Source organism: Manis javanica, chromosome 5 (assembly GCF_040802235.1).
Source record: "Manis javanica isolate MJ-LG chromosome 5, MJ_LKY, whole genome shotgun sequence".
In the NCBI taxonomy this organism is placed as follows: Eukaryota; Metazoa; Chordata; class Mammalia; order Pholidota; family Manidae; genus Manis; species Manis javanica.
In genome coordinates, this window is record NC_133160.1 from 130080942 (window position 1) to 130100762 (window position 19821).

Consider the following 19821-nt stretch of genomic DNA (forward strand, 5'->3'; position numbering starts at 1 on the left):
CAATTTAAAAAAGTAATGGGAATCTAAAGCAAATTATCAGAAGGACAAAAGATTACCACTGAATTTGATTTTAGCAATGCTTAAATCTCACTTCAGTAGAGTATCTTTGAATATTTTCTGTTCTATTAACTGTCTTCAAAGACAAATAAAAGTATTACCTCCTGAATTTCTTTTTCTAATAGCTCCTCTCTTTCTCGAAGGTGTCTCCTTTCCGTGTCAATAGAAAGAAGTTCCAGTCGAACTGAGCTGTTTTCTCCCTCAGCTTGATGGGCTTTGACTTCCCAGTCTTCAGCACGATTATGAAGCATCTGAAATCTGTCTAACAAATCTTGATTTTCTTTTTCCTAATTTAAGCATAATTAAATGATTTCTACATTAGTAACTCACTCACTGGAATACTCATGTCATAAACATACACATACATTGTGATTTTTGCTCTAATTTAGGAAGCATAGCTTTCTGTGCAGATACTACACTAAGTAAGATCTGTGGGGAAATATAAAAAGACATCAGCAAGATTTCCACTCTCATAAATTAATATCTAATAGAGGAGACAGAATAAACAAACATGAAAAAGTAAAAAAAAATCAATCTTAAAATCCAACCTAAATACTGTTTTTTTCACCTTGGCAGCCATTAAGCTCTCCCATCGTGACACTTCAGTAATGTAATTATGAACTCTGCTCTTCATTTCTTCTTTTTCTTGCACTGCTGCTTCCAATTCCAATGAGATTTCCTATAAATCAGAAAATTAGACAAATCTAAAATGAATGCAGACCTAATGAACTATTTATATGCAAATGCTCTTTTTCAATTTGGGAAATAAGAGTAGGAAAAAGGAAAACTGTTCATATCATTTTCACATATTTTTCCTTGACTGATCTCAACTTTTTAGCCAAATATACCACATTTCCCATAATATGTGATCATGTACCTGGCATTTATATTAAGAGCTAGCTATACTATACTCAGGAGTTGACATTTTCAAAAATTCATGTATCAGTAAGCTGCTTTACACTGAATTACACTGAGAGTAATAGTTTTAAAATATTAAATATTTAAAACAAGGAAATCATTGGTCTGCTTGGTATAATCCTTTAATAAACCAGAACAAATAAATCAATACCTTCAATATTTGCCATTCTATAATATTCAATAATTTATTTACAGGTACATCTCTAAGCCACTGGAAGAAGTACAAATAATTAAAATCTATCATGGACCTTTAAAAACCATCAACTTTGCTCTAGGAGTGATGCTGAGGTGCTTGCCCAGCAAGAGGACAGTGGTTTCTGCCACAAAGAATGCCATGCTCCTAGGATTAAGATTCCCTGCAACAAGGACCAAAATGGTGAGACAACAGTTGCACCCATTTGACACCCTATATATATAGAAACATTCTAACTCACATTCTTTAATACCCTTATAAACACCATTCTCCTTAAAGAATTATTTATGTTGTTGATATTTAACCATTAAATTTTAGAAAACATACTTGGTGGAGTTTTAGAATTTGGCCAATAGTGAATATACTGTAAAACTGGGTATTATAAAGCTACTAAAGTTTATGCATTGCACTCATACTTGGTTTTCTCTTGCCACTGTAGCCAGATCATCTTGTAATCTTCTATTTTCCTTAAAAGACATTTCTTTGGATTTTCCTACTTCATCAAGTTCTTTGTGAGCTGCATCGAGCTGGTGCCGGAGGCTGTTTATTTCACGATCCCGATTAGCCAATGTTTCCTTTAGCTGGCTGTTATGTGAGTGGTGTGGAAATAATAAAGAAAGCTTTTTGGAAAACTGTAGTTCATTTAAAAGGAAATTTTTTAAATTCTGAAATAAGTATGCTGAGAATACTAGAAATTATAACTACCGCATTAAGAAACTGATTAATTAGGTAAAACATATTTTAAATCTCTACCACTCATTATACACAGAGTCATAAAGTTAATTTGTTATTACAAAAGTCAAGTAAAAACAGATTTTCAAGTATTAGGAGCAAACATAATAGATTCAACTGGAAAATATTTATTTAATATTTAAGCCATTATATAATATGTGAAGGTATGTAAAATAAATATAATTAGTGACTTTTATCTTGAAGTAAGGAGACTAAACATAAATGTAAATTTTTCTAACTGTGTTCAAGATAGGTTTAGATGTAGAATAAATACAAAGATATTCAAAGCTGCTAAAATAATCTAAGTTTACATGATTAGGGTCTGAATGGGGTAATTACTGTACAAATAATGAGCAAGAAGGTATGTAAAAGAACAGTAATAAGACATAACTGTTTAGATGTGGGAGAGAGAAGACGGAAGAAAGTTAAAGGGACAGTAGACTGAGATACTGCCATTGGCAGAAACAGGAAAACTGAAAAGGAAATTTTCTTACTGCCAAATTGCTACTTAGATAAAGCTGCATTCACTAGAAATTTCTGAAAAAGCTGGATGCCATTTTATTTATTACTTACTTCATAGACGATTCATACTCTGAGACTGTTATCGTCATCTGAACAATAGTTTTTTCCTAAAGAAATTATAAAAATATGTAAGATTTTAAACTATTCATATAGAAAAGTCTCTAGTTGAATTTATACAGGTGATTACATTTACATAGTTAAAATCCAATTATATAAATTATGCTATAAAAGAAAATCCTAAAGTAAACATATTTCCATGTCCCAATGGTTCTTCACATATTGGCAAGTTTCTACCCACTCTAAGAACTTTGTTTCCTTGGGTTTGCTGTAGGTTACATCTGATAAAATTATATTCTAGAAATATTAACTTCTGAAGATTCATATTATCAGGATGAAATTAAATTTAAACATATTAGAAGATATGTCCCTGGATCTTAGGAACTTTTAAATGAGAGAAAAGAACTGCATATTTGAAAGGGAGAATGAAATAATCTTTCATGCTCAGATGCTGGGTAACTATAATACTCACATACTTTATTAGTTAGGTGTTTCTGCAAGTTTTCAATCTTTTCTGTCTTCTCATCTACAGTCTCCTGAAGCAAGTCTTTTTCTTTATCAATAACACCAATGGTCTTTTTCATTACATGAGCTTCTTCATCCTGTGAAGTCATCTTAAGGTGTAGTTTACCTATAAATGAAATGTTTGTTAAACAAAGTAAATTAGAGTTAGCAAAAACAAAATTAAAAACACTTACTTATTTTTTCTTCCAGCGTTTTAATTTGTGTGTGCGCTGATTCAAGTTCATCTCTTTTTATGCAAAGTCGGTGCTGATAATCATCAAGTGACTTCTGTAGCTGCTCATTTACAATCCTAAAGAATAAGTGAACAAAAACGAATGGTATTGTCCCTGGTAGAAATTGTTTTAAAAATGAGAGATCTAAAAAAATATTTTTCAAGTTTCTTTTATTTTAAAGCTCTTCCAGTATAATCAATGACATTATGTTATGAATTTCTTGCTGACCACCATTCTTCAAAATGGTTCCATCTTCTAAAAATAATATAGTATAAAAACCAACTTAATTGTATATCTTTTCTAGAGGCTTTCTGGTAGTTTTAAAGTACTTCTCAGCTTCTTTTTTTAATTAAATTTTTTTTTTATTTTGGTATCATTAATGTGCAATTACATGAGGAACATTATGGTTACTAGACCCCCCCATTATCAAGTCCCCACCACATACCCCATTACAATCACTGTCCATTAGCATAGTAAGATGCTATAGAATCACTACTTGTCTTCTCTGTGTTATACTGACTTCACTTCTCAGCTTTTTAACATCAATCCTCTGACCCTTACAATCTATTTTCAATAATGGAGGAAATGGGATAACTCTTGTTTTTACTGTATGGCCAAGAACTTCAAAGGTTATCCATAAATCCGGAACATCATGACCAACCAGATTTTAATTTGATTTTCTATTCTGACTTTTTTGGTGAGTAATCACTAACAGTTCATAGTAAATAGGGAAAGCAGGCATTTTACTGTAGTGCAGTGATTAAGAATAATGACTGGCTTCAGAGAGCAAAGGAAAGGATGTACAAAGGAAATACAGACAATTTCAGAGGAATGACTTACTGACAGAAGAGTATTTTTCAGAAGAAACAAGAATTTGCTCTCATATCATCTAGAGTCTTTGGAATGCTTTTAGCCTTGACCTAGGAGTTATTAGTCCTGCTTTGTGAGGAAGACATTGTTTTCACCTCAGGCTATTTACTGGGAACTCCCACAGGTTTCTTTTAGGATTCTTTTAAGGATGATCTTGTTTAGAATTGCCTAAAGGGGAGGGAGAGAAACACCAATAAGATGGGACTTCTCCAAAGAAATGAAGAAGTTTTACTGTCAATACTGAGGTGTTCTGAAAGATAAAAGACATGACCCTAAGTGCTCTAGGTTCACTGGAAGTAAATGATGGCTAACTGGTAGGAGGAAAGTCAAACTGAGACCGACTTCTTTAGAGTTGCATAATCACACGGAACAAGTTGGAAAGACTCTAAGTTCAAGCAATTTTACTTGATAAAATTACCTGAGGTCACAGAACATGTGCTGCTGGCCTGCTATCCCCACCATTGCCCTAGGTTATAACAAGGGCCGCCCCAGCCATGGCAGCTAAGGGGATTAACCCAGAGGCCACTCCCTGCCCAAAGTTGACTGGCACAGAGGAGACAAGCGCAGAGACCGGGAGGCACAAAGGGGCCTTGTCCCTGTGGCAGAAACACATACTGCTGGCCTGCAACCTGTGCCAGTGAGCTAGGCCATCCCAAGGGCCGCCATGCCCACAGAAGCCTAGGGGATTAACCCAGAGGTTGCTCCCTGTGTGAGGTTAACTGGCACAGACAGAAGAGATAGGCAAAGTGACTGGCAAGCAGGAAGGGACTTTGTTCTACCAGCTGACACATGTGCCATTAGTCAGGAACTACTCCCATTGCCATGAAAAGGCAGAAGAACCTTGTTCAATCCAAAATCCCTCAAATGCCAGAAAGAAGGCTTGGTGAGACTGAAATCACCAATCTTCCTGAAAAAGAATTCAAAATAAAAGTCATAAGCATGCGGATGGAGCTACAGAGAAATATTCAAGAGCTAAGGGATGAATTCAGGAGAGAGATAACAGAAATGAAAGAGAAGACTGGATGAGGTGGAAGAGACTGTTAATGGAACAGAAATCAGAGAACAGGAATACAGAGAAGCTGAAGCAGAGACAGAAAAAAGGATCTCTAGGAATGAAAGAATATTAAGAGAACAATGTGACCAATCCAAACAGAATAATATTTGCATTATTGGGGTACCAGAAGAAAAAGAGAGAGAAAAAGGGATAGAAAGTGTCCTCGAAGAAATAATTGCTGAAAACTTCCCCAAGCTGAGGAAGGAAATAGTATCTCGGGTGATGGAAGTCCACAGATCTCCCAACACAAGGGACCCAAGGAGAACAACACCAAGACATATAATAATTAAAATGGTAAAGATCAAAGTCAAGGACAGAGTATTAAAGGGAGTCAGAGAGAGAAAAAAGATCACCTACAAAGGAAAATCCATCAGGCTATCATCAGACTTCTCAGCAGAAACCTTACAGGCCAGAAAAGAATGGCATGATATATTCAATGCAATGAAACAGAACAGCATTCAACCAAGAATATTCTACCTGGAAAGATTATCTTTTAAACTTGAAGGAGGGATTTAAAAATTTCCAGATAAGCAAGTTGAGTGAATTAACCTTCCACAAACCATCTCTACAGTGTATTTTTTTAAATGTTTTTTTTTGGTATCATTAATTACAATTACATGAGGGACAATATGTTCACTAAACTCGCCCCTTCACCAAGTTACCCCCACATACCCCATTAGTCACTGCCTATCAGCATCTACAGTGTATTTTAAAGGGACTGCTCTAGATGGAAGTATGCCTAAGGCTAAATAGCTGTCACCAGAGAAAACAAAACCACAGCAAAGGAAGGAGACCAACCAAATAGTAACTAAATGCAAAATAAAATCAGCTATCCACAAAGTCAGTCAAGGGAAACACAAAGTACAGAATAAAGAACCTAACATATAAAGAGTGGAGGAGGAAGAAAAAGAAGGGAGAGAAATAAAGAATCATCAGACTGTGTTTATAATAGCATAATAAGTGAGTTAAGTTAGACTGTTAGATAGTTAAAGAAGCTACCTTTGAACCTTTGGTAACTACGAATCCAAAGCCTGCAATGGCAATAAGTACATATCTACTGATAATCACCCTAAATGTAAATGGACTGAAGGCACCAATCAAAAGATACCCAGTTACAGAATGGATAAAAAAAGCAAGAATCAACTATATGATGCCTACAAGAGACTCACTTCAAACCCAAAGACATACACTAAAAGTGAAGGGATGGAAAAAGGTATTTAATGCAACTAATAAGGAAAAAAAAGTAGGTGTTGCAGTACTAGTATCAGACAAAATAGATTTCAAAACAAAGAAAGTCACAAGAAACAAAGAAGGACATTACATTAATGATAAAGGGATCAGTCCAACAAGAGGATATAACCATTATACATATCTATGCACCCAACACAGGAACACCTATGTATGTGAAACAAATACTAAGAGAATTAAAGGAGGAAATAGAATGCAATGCATTCATTTTAGGAAACTTCAACAGAAAATAAGTAAGGACACAGAGGCACTGAACAACACACCAGAACAGACGGACCTAACAGACACCTATAGAACTCTACACCCAAAAGCAGCAGGATACACATTCTTCTCAACTGCACATGGAACATTTTCCAGAAGAGACCACAGACTAGGCCACAAAAAGAGCCTCAGTAAACTCAAAAACATTGAAATTGTACCAAGGAACTTCTCAGATCACAAAGGTATAAAACTAGAAATAAATTGTACAAAGAAAACAAAAAGGCTCACAAACACATGGAGGCTTAACAACATGCTTAAATAATCAATGGATCAATGACCAAATTAAAACAGAGATCAAGGAATATATGGAGACAAATGAAAACAACAGCACAACACTCCAGCTTCTGTGGGATGCAGCAAAGGCAGTTCTAAAAGGGAAGTATATAGCAATAGAGGCCTATTTAAAGAAGGAAGAACAATCCCAAATGAACAGTCTAAATTCACAATAATTGAAACTAGAAAAAGAAGAATAAATGAGGCCCGAATTCAGCAGAAGGAGGGACATAATAAAGATCAGAGAAGAAATGAATAAAATTGAGGAGAATAAAACAATAGAAAACATTAATGAAACCAAGAGCTGGTTCTTTGATAAACAAAATAGATAAACTCATAGCCAGACTTATCAAGGAAAAAAGAAAATCTACACACATAAACAGAATCAGAAATAAGAAAGGAAAAATCAGTAAGGATACCACAGAAATACAAAAAAATATTACAGAATACTATGAAAAACTATTTGCTAACAAACTGGATAACACAGAAGAAATGGACAACTTTCTAGAAAAATACAACCTTCCAAGACTAACTCAGGAAGAAACAGAAAATCTAAACAGACACATTACCAACAATGAAATTGAATCAGTAATCAAAAAACTACCCAAGAACATATGGATGCACCACGGAATTTTATCAGACATTTAGAGAAGACATAATACCCATTCTCCTTAAAGTTTTCCAAAAAATAGAAGAGGAGGGAATATTTTCAAACTCATTGCATGAAGCCAGCATCACTCTAATACCAAAACCAGGCAAAGATACCACACACAAAAAAAGAAAATTACAGACCAATATCCCTGATGAACATAGATGCAAAAATACTGAACAAAATATTAGCAAACCGAATTCAAAAATACATCCAGAAGATCATACACCATGATCAAGTGGGTCTCATCTCAGGGATGAAAGGATGGTACAACATTCGAAAATCCATCAACATCATCTATCAAATCAACAAAAAAAAGGGACAAAAACCATATGATCCTTTCCACAGAAGCTGAAAAAGCATTAGACAAAATTCAATATCCATTTATGATAAAAACTCTCAACAAAACAGGTACAGAGGTCAAGAACCTCAACATAATAAAGGCCATATATGACAAACCCACAGCCAACATCATACTTAACAGCAAAAAGCTGAAAGCTTTTCTTCTAACATTCGGAATAAGACAAGGATGCCCACTCTCCCCGCTTTCATTCAACATAGTACTGGAGGTCCCAGACACAGCAATCAGACAACACAAAGAAATAAAAGGCATCCAGATTGGTAAGGAAGAAGTCAAACTGTCACTGTTCACAGATGACATGATATTGTACATAAAAAAACTCTAAAGAATCCACTCCAAATCTACTAGAACTAATATCTGAATTCAGCAAAGTTGCAGGATACAAATTAATACACAGAAATCTGTGGCATTCCTACACACTAACGATTAACTAGCAGAAAGAGAAATCAGGAAAACAATTCCATTCACAATTGCATCAAAAAGACTAAAATACCTAGGAATAAACCTAACCAAGGAAGTGAAAGACCTATACCCTGAAAACTACAAGATACTCTTAAGAGAAATTAAAGAGGACAAATAGAAAGTCATCCCAAGCTCTTGGCTAGGAAGAATTAATATTGTTAAAATGGACTTCCTGCCTAAAGCAATCTACAGATTCAATGCAATCCCTATCAAAATACTGAGTTTTCTTCAACGAACTGGAACAAATAGTTCTAAAATTCATATGGAACTACAAAAGACCCCGAATACCAAAGCAATCCTGAGAAGGAAAAATGAAGCAGGGGGGATCTTGCTTCCCAACTTCAAGCTCTAGTACAAAGCCACAATAATCAAGACAATTTGGTACTGGCACAGGAACAGACCCATAGACCAGTGGAACAGAATAGAGTCCAGATATTAACCCAAACATACATGGTCAATTAATATACGATAAAGGAGCCATGGATATACAATGGAGAAATGACAGCCTCTTCAACAGCTGGTGTTGGCAGAACTGGACAGCTACATCTAAGAGAATGAACTGGATAACTGTCTAACCCCATATACAAAAAGTAAACTCCAAATAGATCAAAGACCTGAATGTAAGTCATGAAACCATAAAACTCTTAGAAAAAACATAGGCAAAACTCTCTTGAAGATAAACATGAGCAACTTCTTCATGAACATATCACCCTGGGGAAGGGAAACAAAAGCAAAAATGAACAAGTACGACTATATCAAACTAAAATGCTTCTGTACAGCAAAGGACACCATCAGTAGAACAAGAAGATATCCTACAGTATGGGAGAATATATTCATAAATGACATTTCTGATAAGGGGTTGAAATCCAAAATATATAAAGAGCTCACAAGCCTCAACAAACAAAGAGCAAATAATCAAATTAAAAAATGGACAGAGGAGCTGAACAGACACTTCTCCAAAGAAGAAATTCAGATGGCCAAAAGGCACATGAAAAGATGCTCCACACTGCTAATCACCAGGGAAATGCAAATTAAAACCACAATGAGATATCACCTCACACCAGTTAGGATTGCCTCCATCCAAAAGACAAACAACAACAAATGCTGGTGAGGATGTGGAGAAAGGGGTATCCTCCTATAGTGCTGGTGTGAATGTAAATCAGTTCAACCATTGTGGAAAGCTGTATGGAGGTTCCTCAAAAAAGGTAAAAATAGAAATACTATTTGACCCAGGAATTCCACTCCTAGGAATTTACCCTAAGAATGCAGGAGCCCAGTTTCAGAAAGACATATGCACCCCTATGTTTATTGCAGCACTATTTACAATAGCCAATAACCAAGAAATGGAAGCATCCCTAAGTGTCCATCAGTAGATGCATGAATAAAGATGCACAATGGAATGTTATTCAGCCATAATAAGAAAAGAAATCCTACCATTTGCAACAAGACAGATGGAGCTAGAGGGTATTATGCTCACTGGAATAAACCAGGCGGAGAATGACAAGTGCCAAATGATTTCACTCATCTGTGGAGTATAACTACAAAGCAAAAACTGAAGGAACAAAACAGCCACAAGACTCATAGAACCCAAGAATGGAATAACAGTTACCAAAGGGAAAGGGCCTGGGGAGGGTGGGTGAGAAGGGAGGGATAAGGGGAATAAGGGGCATTATGATTAGCACACATAATTTGGGGTGAGGCAAGGGGAAGGCAGTATACCACAGAGAAGATAAGTAGTGAGTGACTATATGATCTTAGTATGCTGATGTACAGTGACTGTAATGGAGTATGTGGTGGGGACTTGATAATGGGGGGAATCTAGTAACCACAATGTTGCTCATGTGATTGTATATTAATGATACCAATATAAAAATATAAATATATATATATATATATATATATATATATATATATATATATATATATATCTGAGGTCAAGGTGATTGCATTGTAGTCAACCTGCTCCTAAAAGTTATAGCTGTTGTTTAGAGGAATAAAACAATGGTGAGTAGAGAATAAAGAAAGCTAATATTCATTGTATTGATATACAATGATTTATACACATTAGCTTATTTATTCCATAATTAGAATTATTATCCCAATTTTATAGCAACAAATAACTAATAACTTGTCAAAGGTGATAAAGCTATTAAGGCAAAGAAATGATACAAATCCAGGCTAGTCCAACCTGTTACCAATGTTTTTCTAGTACATCACATTGCTTTCTATGTAGAATACAGGGAGTACAACATCCTTTGTGTGGAAGGGAAAATGTCTGCTAGTATGCTATAAGAGTCCTTTAAAAAATAGAATGGCCCACAGAGTTTCTAATGAAGGACACTGAATGGTTGGAAAAGCTTGAAATTCTAAGTAGAAATGTAACAATCTCTCTAAATCCAAGTTCATAAGGAGGGTTTCCTCATGAAAGCAGGGTTGATAAAGACGGCAGGATAGTATCTTGACTGATGATACACATAAAGGAGGCCCTTGTTGAGTCCTAAAAATACCTTTGTCTCCTCATAGTCCAGTGTACATAGGGATGGGGACAATAAGGGTTCTATACCAGACCTTGGATGTAACTTTTCTGACATAAGTATTGCTGCTAAGATAAAGGATTGTTAATGAAAGAATTGAAGTATTAAACTCATAGAGAATAATAATTGAGTTGATTATCACATTATGTGTTCATCATGTTGTGTGGAAAGGAAATTTTAAGGACCTTTGAAAACTAAATTGTTAGGAGAAATGAATAAATTCCTTAGCTTTGAAAGTACTATAAAGGTAGCAAAAGGAATTGATGACTTCCCACGAGTGAGTAAAGCAATACGACTCACCTTAGAATCAAACTTCTAGCTCTCTACTTACCAGTCACATGTCTGGGTAGCAACACCTCTCTGAGCCTCAAACTCCTGTTATATTACATTACATGGAGGTAGGCATGCTTTCATTTTAGGGGGCAAAAGTAATGACTTTCCTTCATGATGGAGTATATTTTAAGCAAAGACAGCATCTTAGAGTCCTTTATTCATAAGAAGTGTTCAAGTTACAAAATGGAGCTGAAGCTTCATCTAAGAGGGGTGAGTAGGTGTGGAATTTTAATGGCCAATTAGAGGAAAGAGACCATACAATATCCCTGTTTTACTTTAGATGTCTCTCAAGAGTCTATGGCCATGGCCCACCACTAACTGAGGAAGGCTACTATTAAGTATCATCTCTTGGTGAGCCAGAAAGGGAAAAAAAGGATCAGGAATGGCTTTTCTTCTACCTTCCTTTGAAGGGGTGATTTGTTTCTAGTGGCCCTCGTTCCCTTGGTCCTTTCAGGTTTGGCTCCATGAGATCAGCTGTCCTCAACTAGGGCCCTGGTACCTCTTCCTGTCTTGGCAGTAAAAAATGGTAGGCATGCCCCCAAACAGTTCTTAGGCACCCTAAGGAACCAATGAGTCTTTCCTTCTTTCCCTTACTTAAAACAGTTCTCAATTCTTGAGAAGAAATACTTCTCAAAGAAGAGCAGTTATATTTGGTTTTCTGAATAGACCTAAATCCAATGATAACAAGTGATACCTATTGCCATAATTTTAACTGTAAGTAGAGTTTATGGGCCCTTTCCAGGAAAATATGCTAACATATTTGATCATAGGTAAGTACATAACCCTCCAGTTTTGAAGAAGTTATACAGCTCATTAAAGACTAAGGTGAAGTGAAAACAGTCTGCAGGGATTTTCAGCTGTAGAAATCCAGATGTTACAGCCCTAGAGCTAGCAGTTTGGGAGATTAAGGCTGTTTACAGTGGGACTGACTGAGAAAAGTTAGTGGTCTAACTAGGCTGGAAACTATCCTGCAGCAGGAGTTGTCAAACTATGGCCTATTAGCTGTGTCTGTAAGTCCTATGAGCTTAGAGTGATTTTTACGTTTAAATGATTGGGAAAAATTTCAACAGAACATTTTTCAATACATGACATGTGAAAATCATATGTAAATCTCAGTGTCCATAAAGTTGTATTGTACCATGATCATACTCCACTTCATTTATATATTGCCTGTGGCTGCTTTTGTGGTACAAAGGCATGAATAGGTACAACAGAGATTGCATGGACCACACAGTCTAAAATAGTGACTATGTCCCTTTCTGGAAAAATTTTACTGACCCCAGCTCTAGAGGATGGCTAGCATGTTCTGAGGGGCTAAGACCATTCCTGTGTACAGCAAGCTGCTTTATAGCATTATGGAGTTTTGATTTGAGGTATAAAAATGTCAGGTCTCATTAAATGCTAAAATTCAAGGGAGTGAACAGTCATTTGTTTTACATTAATGGGTGGTTATAAAGTAGGATTTTTATTAGGTCATCTGGTGCTACACCAAGAGACCAGACCAAAGATCCTCTTTTTAGACAGTTAGAGACTGTGCTTCATATAGAAAAGACTGTTTGGTGCACTCATAACTGGTGAAAAATGCCTGACCCAGGAAGGAAGAGAAGATGCACCAGGTGCATGGGAAGGAACATGTGCTTCACCTATATGTGTATCAGCTTCTTAAATGTCTTCATGTCGAGGGAAAGAGAACTTGATGTGATGAAAGGGGCAGCAAGATCTCTATTAACTGAAATTGGCACTCAGTTTGGACAACGTGGCTTTGTTTCCACAGAGTGCTGAGAATTATGGTTTGTATTGATTTAGCTTTGGATTTGGGCGACACAGCTTGAACTCAGGGTTCCACCAATGTTTACTGATATGGAGAAAGTGACACAGTTTACTCAGAGACAAGAGAAGTCAGATTTTTCTATCAGAACAAAACAAAGTTACGGGATCATGCAATTTCCCCAGGTTATAATATACAAGGTAGAGAGAAAAAAAATCCTCACAATGCCTTCCTACAACACAGTGACTAAATTATTCCTAGGGGAGGGAAGCAGCAAATTGAGCTCACAAGAGAAAAGGATATTCCTACAACAAAGAAAACATCTAAAAGCTGTGGCTAGGGAACCCAAGAAAGGGCACTGAAAGCTCTGCCTTTTGAGAATGAAAAGGGCCTCCTGTGAGGTAAGGAGACTTGCGACTGTAGTTGGAAGGAAAAAGCAAAATGAATTAAATGCCAGATCTAGTCAGCTGGACACAAGAAGGAAAAGGGTACACTAGTAGTTCTGGGTGATAGAAATATGACACAGTATCTCTACTTTGGAATATAGAAATTAACCAGAAGGAGAGAGGCTGGTCCATTCAGCTTCCTCTCCTTCATAGGATGTATGTAGCACTTGCCAAAAAAAAGGGGCAAAAAAGCAGCTTCTACGTTACTTCTTCCTAAAGTCTAACTTACCAAGACTTTTAATCAGAGCAGCAAAAGAGCAAAAACTGGAGATGCCCTATTTGAGTCCCTAATATCATATTCTTTAATTAACTGGACACATCTAGCTCTTTGTCTTATTTCATTAAGTTTGATAATCAGGAACCCCTTATGAATAACCTCACGCTTTTCTTTCTCTAATTCTTCCTTTGATTTTCAATTTTGCTGTTTATTTTTACAATTCTCAGTATTTCTATATCATCTATCTATCATCTTTCTCTCATTTATTTTTATCCTTTTGTGTTCTGAGTTGTAGGTGAATTTCTTCAGTTGTTTTCTATTTCACCAACTCAGTTTTCTGAAATGTTCATTAACACTTTCAGTTTAATTTATCAATCTTTTTTTCTAATTATCACTTACTACAGTCCTTTGGACCTCAAGTTGTTACTACTTTATGACTGACTTAGCTTCACATATGCAATATCATGTTGACATCTGAAAATCTCTTTCTCATTCTTAACGCAAATGTAATTTAAAGAGAAACATTTCCTCTGATTCTTCAGACTGACTCTTTTCTGACCTCAGTATCTTTTTACTTACTGTAGCTATGCAGTCCAGAAAAAAACTTGTCTTTTTGTTTCCATCAGTCTTTGAAATTGATTAACGGCTGACTATCCAATCTCCTAAGACAACATTCTGAATTACTGTATCTTTCTCTGATTCCCATAAAAGTACCTAATCCTTTTGATTTTATGCAAGAAATGTTTCTGAAATCTGGGTTTTCTTCTCCAAGTTCATTGCCACTGCTTCAGTCCAAACACATGGTCTCCATTTACTGGCCATCAGTCTCTTAAGACTCCAAATCCATCTTCCTTATTTCCATCAGCATTCACTTTCTAAAAGGCATGCTAATCATGTCACCCCTGTGGTTAAATATTTGTTCTCTATGTTTATAACATAAAATCCAGACACTCTTGGTTATCATACCAAGTTTTTCATAACTGATTGCAACCTGTAGATACAGCCTATTTTTCCATACTGACCTTCTTACCATTTTTCAGCCAGATCACCTTTTCAGACTATGTAATCCAGTATTCTGATTTTATACTTGTTTGAAAAAGGAAAGAGAAGGACGATGACATACGTAGCAAAACATTCTGTAATTTTCAGAATGTATACTATGAAGTACAAATTATTCCAAGTATCTGGTAGGGAAACTTTTGAAGGAGGAAGGTATAAAAACTTGCATACAATCGTATCAGTCTATGAAAGTCTTTAAAAATACAGATACTCAAAGCCTACCCAGATTCATTCAATCAGTAAGAACCTCCAGAGATCAGCCCCTACATCCGCACTTTTCAAAAGCCCCCCAGAAAATTCTGCTGCAAGACGAACTTTGGGAAATACTGCTCAAAGGGCTGACCTAAATAAATGTCACCATATGAGCCATACATAATCACAGATTCATTCCCAACAGTGAAATAACAAAATTTTTGATAAACTTACCTAAGTGAGTTCATCTCTGTTTTCTGATGAGATGAGTCACCGGCCACATGACTAAGCTTTTGAGCTTGAAGTTTTGCTTTGTTCTCTAATGACTCTACTGTTTCTTTCATTAGTAATATTTTAGACTTTAATTCACATTTCTCATTTTCAAGCTATAATTTAAATTTTAAGAATTAATAGGTATAGTTCTCAGTTTTGTTTTTCTTAAGCACTCTTTAATAATATTTCCAGAAGAAAACCAAGGAAATAATTAAGAATTATTTTAAAAAACTATAAAGTCATATGTACACTTTTGATGCTACATGTCAGAATGGGCATACACATTTACCACTCCTCTTCAATATCACTGAAATGACAGAAAAGATACAAAAAAAAAAGCAAGCAAGAAAGAAAAATATACCCATAGCAACAGTGAAAACAGGAAGGGAAACCATTAGCAGAGCAAAAATCTTAAGCAATCTCTAAAAAACAGTAAAGTAGATAGGATCGAACTGAAGAAAAATCAGAGCAGAAAATATGCAAACTTGAACACAAAATGGGCAAGACTTATATGAAGAAACTGTAAAATTTTCCTACATGGCATAAAATATAATCTGACTTACAGATACACCATGCTTCTGAATGGGAATATAATATTGGGAAGGTACTAAAATTTCCTGAAGTAACTGTAAATTCAATGAAATTTCAATAAGAATCCCAACACAACCTTTCTCAAATAAGGGGAGAAGAGTGGTTTAGATTTCATTCTAAAATTCACTTAGAATTTTAAAGAAATTTTTCGTTAAAGAAAATTTAAGGAAAAAAATTGGGAAAATATTGGGAGCAAAGGAATGCCAATAGATTTGCCTTATTGGATATCAAAATAAATTAAAGAGCTACTGTAATTCAAACAGCAGATTTACTTAGAAATGGATAAGCAAATACATGTACACAGATGTAAATTTAGAAAAGGTAGCATTTTAAGAAAGGAAAAGGCAAACTCTTTTAAAAAAGAGTTGAAACAGTCACTCATTGGAGAAAAAATTGGGTAGATCTGTTTTATTGTCCATTCAAAAAAACACTCTAAATGGGATAATGATCTATACATAAAATTCAAAACCAAGAAATATTAGCAATAAGTATAAGTCTTCCCATTAAAACTAGACTGACCACATACATTGTTATCTCCCCTCCCTTTGGAAACAGTGCTTAAATGACAGTAAAGGAGTAAGAATGTTATACACTCATAAGGACATTGGGGACGAGAAAGAAAACAAAGAGTGGACAAGTGACTTCAATAACTTGTGGAAGACAATGAATAGACAGAATAGTGACTCAGAGTGGAAGAAAGATACAATCTAAAGCAGAGTTTCTAAACCCAAGAACTACAGACTTTTAGGGCCAGGTTATGTGGGGCTTCCTATGCATTGGGTATTGTAGGACATTTAGCAGCAGTCCTGGCCTCTACCTACTACACACAAGGAGTACCTTCTCCCTTAATTGTGACAACCAAAAATTGACCAGATATTGCCAAATATCTCCTAGGAGGCAGATTTGACTCCAGTTAAGGACCACTTATCTAAAGTGATCACAGTAGGGAATACCAATTAGCAGCCAGCTGATTTGCCCTGAGGAAGCTAAACATATTGATGCATCGAACAATGAGTTGGGGTAATGAGCAGAATTGAACAAGCAGAATTAACTGGTTGAAAGGCTACATACTAGAATCCTCATATCTTAAATATCTCCCACCTCTTTCTTGAAAGTTCTATTGAAAATAAACTTTAACTAAAAAAAAAAAAAAAATCAATAGAAGGGTTGAAGATAACATTGAGGAAATCTCCCATAAAGTGGAACAAGAGCACAGTAAATTACCCAGAAACTGAAAATAAGATATAAAAAGAAAATCCTAAGGCTTTTCAGAAATGAAAACATGCCATGTACAAAGGACTAAGAAACAGAATAGCACCAGAAATCTAAAAGGTAGTTAAAAAACAATGGAGGACAGTATTCAAAATTTTTACAGAAAATAAATTTTCCAATCTAGATATCCACATCTAGATTAGAAGCCAAAATCATAAATCATATGCTAACTCAGAATCAAAATTATTAAAGTTGAATAAAGACATTTTCATAGTAGTAGAATATAAAACAAGTTTCTTCCCATGTATTTTTTTTTTCAGGAAACTGCTGGAGAAGGAGCCATACCAGAACAAAGGAAAAACCGAGAAAGAAGAAAACATGGGATTCAACAAAGAGGGGGGACAGGGGAAGTCTTATGAGGAGAGCTTTGGACAGACAGTCCACAGCAGAGCAGGAAGATGGAAAGCTCAAGAAGGGAGGTCTTCAGGGGAAAAAACAGAACCGATAGGTTTCAATATTTTTTGTGGCAGATGCTGGAGTTCTTGACAAAAATTAGCAATGGGTTCGATGAAAACAGAAAAGCAACAAAAAAAAAAGAAACTAAGCAAAGGCAATTATTAACTCCAGAAAAAAGTCTACAAGAAGAAAGGCAAGAGTAGTACTGTCTCACTTGGCTGAGCTGTGACCACAGGAAGTCATGATAATGTGAACAATAACCACTAAAGTAAGCAAAATATGTAGTTAAGCTACGTTGAGGTACTGGGGGAGGAAAGAGGGAGGACTGCTAGGTCATCATCTACCATCAAGGCAATGTACTAAAAAACCTTAAAAGTCAATAAAGTAAGACTAAGCAGCACAGGTGCATTATTTAGAAACAGAGAGGTAAACAACCAGGTTGATAGTTCTGGAGAAGACGGGGAGGTGGGAAAGGAGACTGTTTTTTTTTGCATTAAAAATGTTGCAGAATTCCTTGGGTATATCTTGTATAAACAATAGTACTTGTACAATATGAAGAATTAAAAAATGAACATTTGTGTATCTGCCACCTGACTTTAAAAAATATTACCTGAACCTTTGAAACTACTTGTGAGCAGTCTCCAAACGTGACCCAACCCCTGCTGGTGGTAACCACTATCCTGAGTCTTGTGTTTGTCATGTCTTGCTTTTCTTTAGTGTAGCAAATCTGTTTGAGTCTCTAAACAATATACAGTTTAGATCTGAATGTTTTTGAACTCTACGTAAGTGGAATCATACTGCATGTTTCTTCAATATTTCTAAGATTCACGAATATTGATGTTTGTAGCTACTGTTCATTCATTTTTGCTGCCTTGATGTGTGAGCTTCCTCAGGGCAAATCAGCTAGTTCCTAATTGGTATTCCTTACTGTGGTCACTTTAGATCAGTGGTTCTCAACTGAAGTCAAATCTACCTCCTAGGAGGTATTTGGCAATATCTGGAGAATTTTTGGTTGTCACAATTAGGGGAGAAGGTGCTTCTTGTGATCTAGTAGGCAGAGGTCAGACCTGCCATAAATTGAAAAGACAAGCCACTAACTGACAGAGTAACTTGCTATACAATTAACTTAAAAAACTCAACAGAAGATGTGAATTGACACTTCATGGTAGAAGAAATAAAAAATAGTTAATAAACTACTAATAAAAAGATATTATACCTCAATAATAGAAGAAATGCAGATTAAAACCACAGTAAAATCATTTCATATTCATCAGGTTATCAGAAATCAATGTTACAAGAAGTATTATTAGCAAGTATGTGTAGTTCTGGAATGTAAACTGGTACCTCTTTGGAGAATAACTTAGCATTGTCCAGGAAAGGCATACCCTATGAGCCAGCAAAACCATTTCTAGGTAAGTGCCCTGGGTGGAGATCAGCAAACTGTGGCCCTTGAGCCAAATTTAGTCTTTTCAGAAGACAGGACTCAAGAGTCAAGGGAGGCCAAGGCAGCTAAAATTTACAGGGCAGATACTGAAGGAGAGATGCACAAAATGAGGGCTCCAGGGATCTGTATAGGGAACCTCTTAAATCTTCAGCTGAGCAGACTGAGCACAGAGGATGCTACCCAAGGCCAAGGAATGATCACAGAATTAGAGAAAACAATATTCAGGACTCATGCAGGGCCAAGAATAATTCCTGTTCCCATCAATCATTTGAAAATCTCCTAATTCATGGAGCAATATATAATGTACTCAAAAAGGTTTTGTCTCAGTAGTGAAACAGTCAAAGACTAAAAGCTACTCTGGTCCCACCTAATGAAGCTTAAAAATAAAAATGAAAAGGATCAAGATACTTGTCTAACCTAACTGCATCCCAGAACAAACTTCAAGAGTATTTATAGGAATACAAGCTATGCAGCAACCAAGAACGTAAAATTCACAATGTCTAACACCCAATCTAAAGTCAGCAGGCATTCAAAGGAACAGGAAAATACAATTCATGGCAAAAGTAAAAAATTAACTGACATGAAGTTGATAGAAACAGATGACAGAATTAGCAGACAAATTTAAAACAGTGAAGACATAGTAAAGTAGCCAAAAATGAAACAGAAAGAAGACTGCCAGAACACATACACGTGTTAAAAATCCTATCTCCAGCGAGCAATAAGGAACAAAGGAGAATTTCACTTTTTACTCTGTATTATATGATTTTTTAACAAAAGAAAAAAAATTATAGTTAATGCTTCCTGAGTGCTTATAACATGCCAGTGACTCTTCTTAGTTCTTGACATGCATTAACTCACTTAATCTTCACAAAAACCCTAAGAAGGACTATAACACCATTCCC

General features: G+C 35.7%; 1 protein-coding gene across 4 annotated transcripts in view; it reads right to left on the reverse strand.

The window, feature by feature from the left end:
• The window catches only part of CEP135 (centrosomal protein 135), a 114535-nt gene that overhangs the window by 14857 nt on the left and 79857 nt on the right, over window positions 1-19821 (reverse strand). For all 4 annotated transcript variants that reach the window (XM_037018724.2, XM_037018723.2, XM_037018722.2 and 1 more), the window contains 7 exons: window positions 15178-15329; window positions 3178-3293; window positions 2956-3110; window positions 2474-2529; window positions 1585-1753; window positions 626-736; window positions 159-344 (listed from right to left, as the gene is read on the reverse strand). In XM_037018724.2, the coding sequence (XP_036874619.1) occupies window positions 159-344; window positions 626-736; window positions 1585-1753; window positions 2474-2529; window positions 2956-3110; window positions 3178-3293; window positions 15178-15329 (945 nt within the window). The remainder of the gene's footprint in view (window positions 1-158; window positions 345-625; window positions 737-1584; window positions 1754-2473; window positions 2530-2955; window positions 3111-3177; window positions 3294-15177; window positions 15330-19821) is intronic.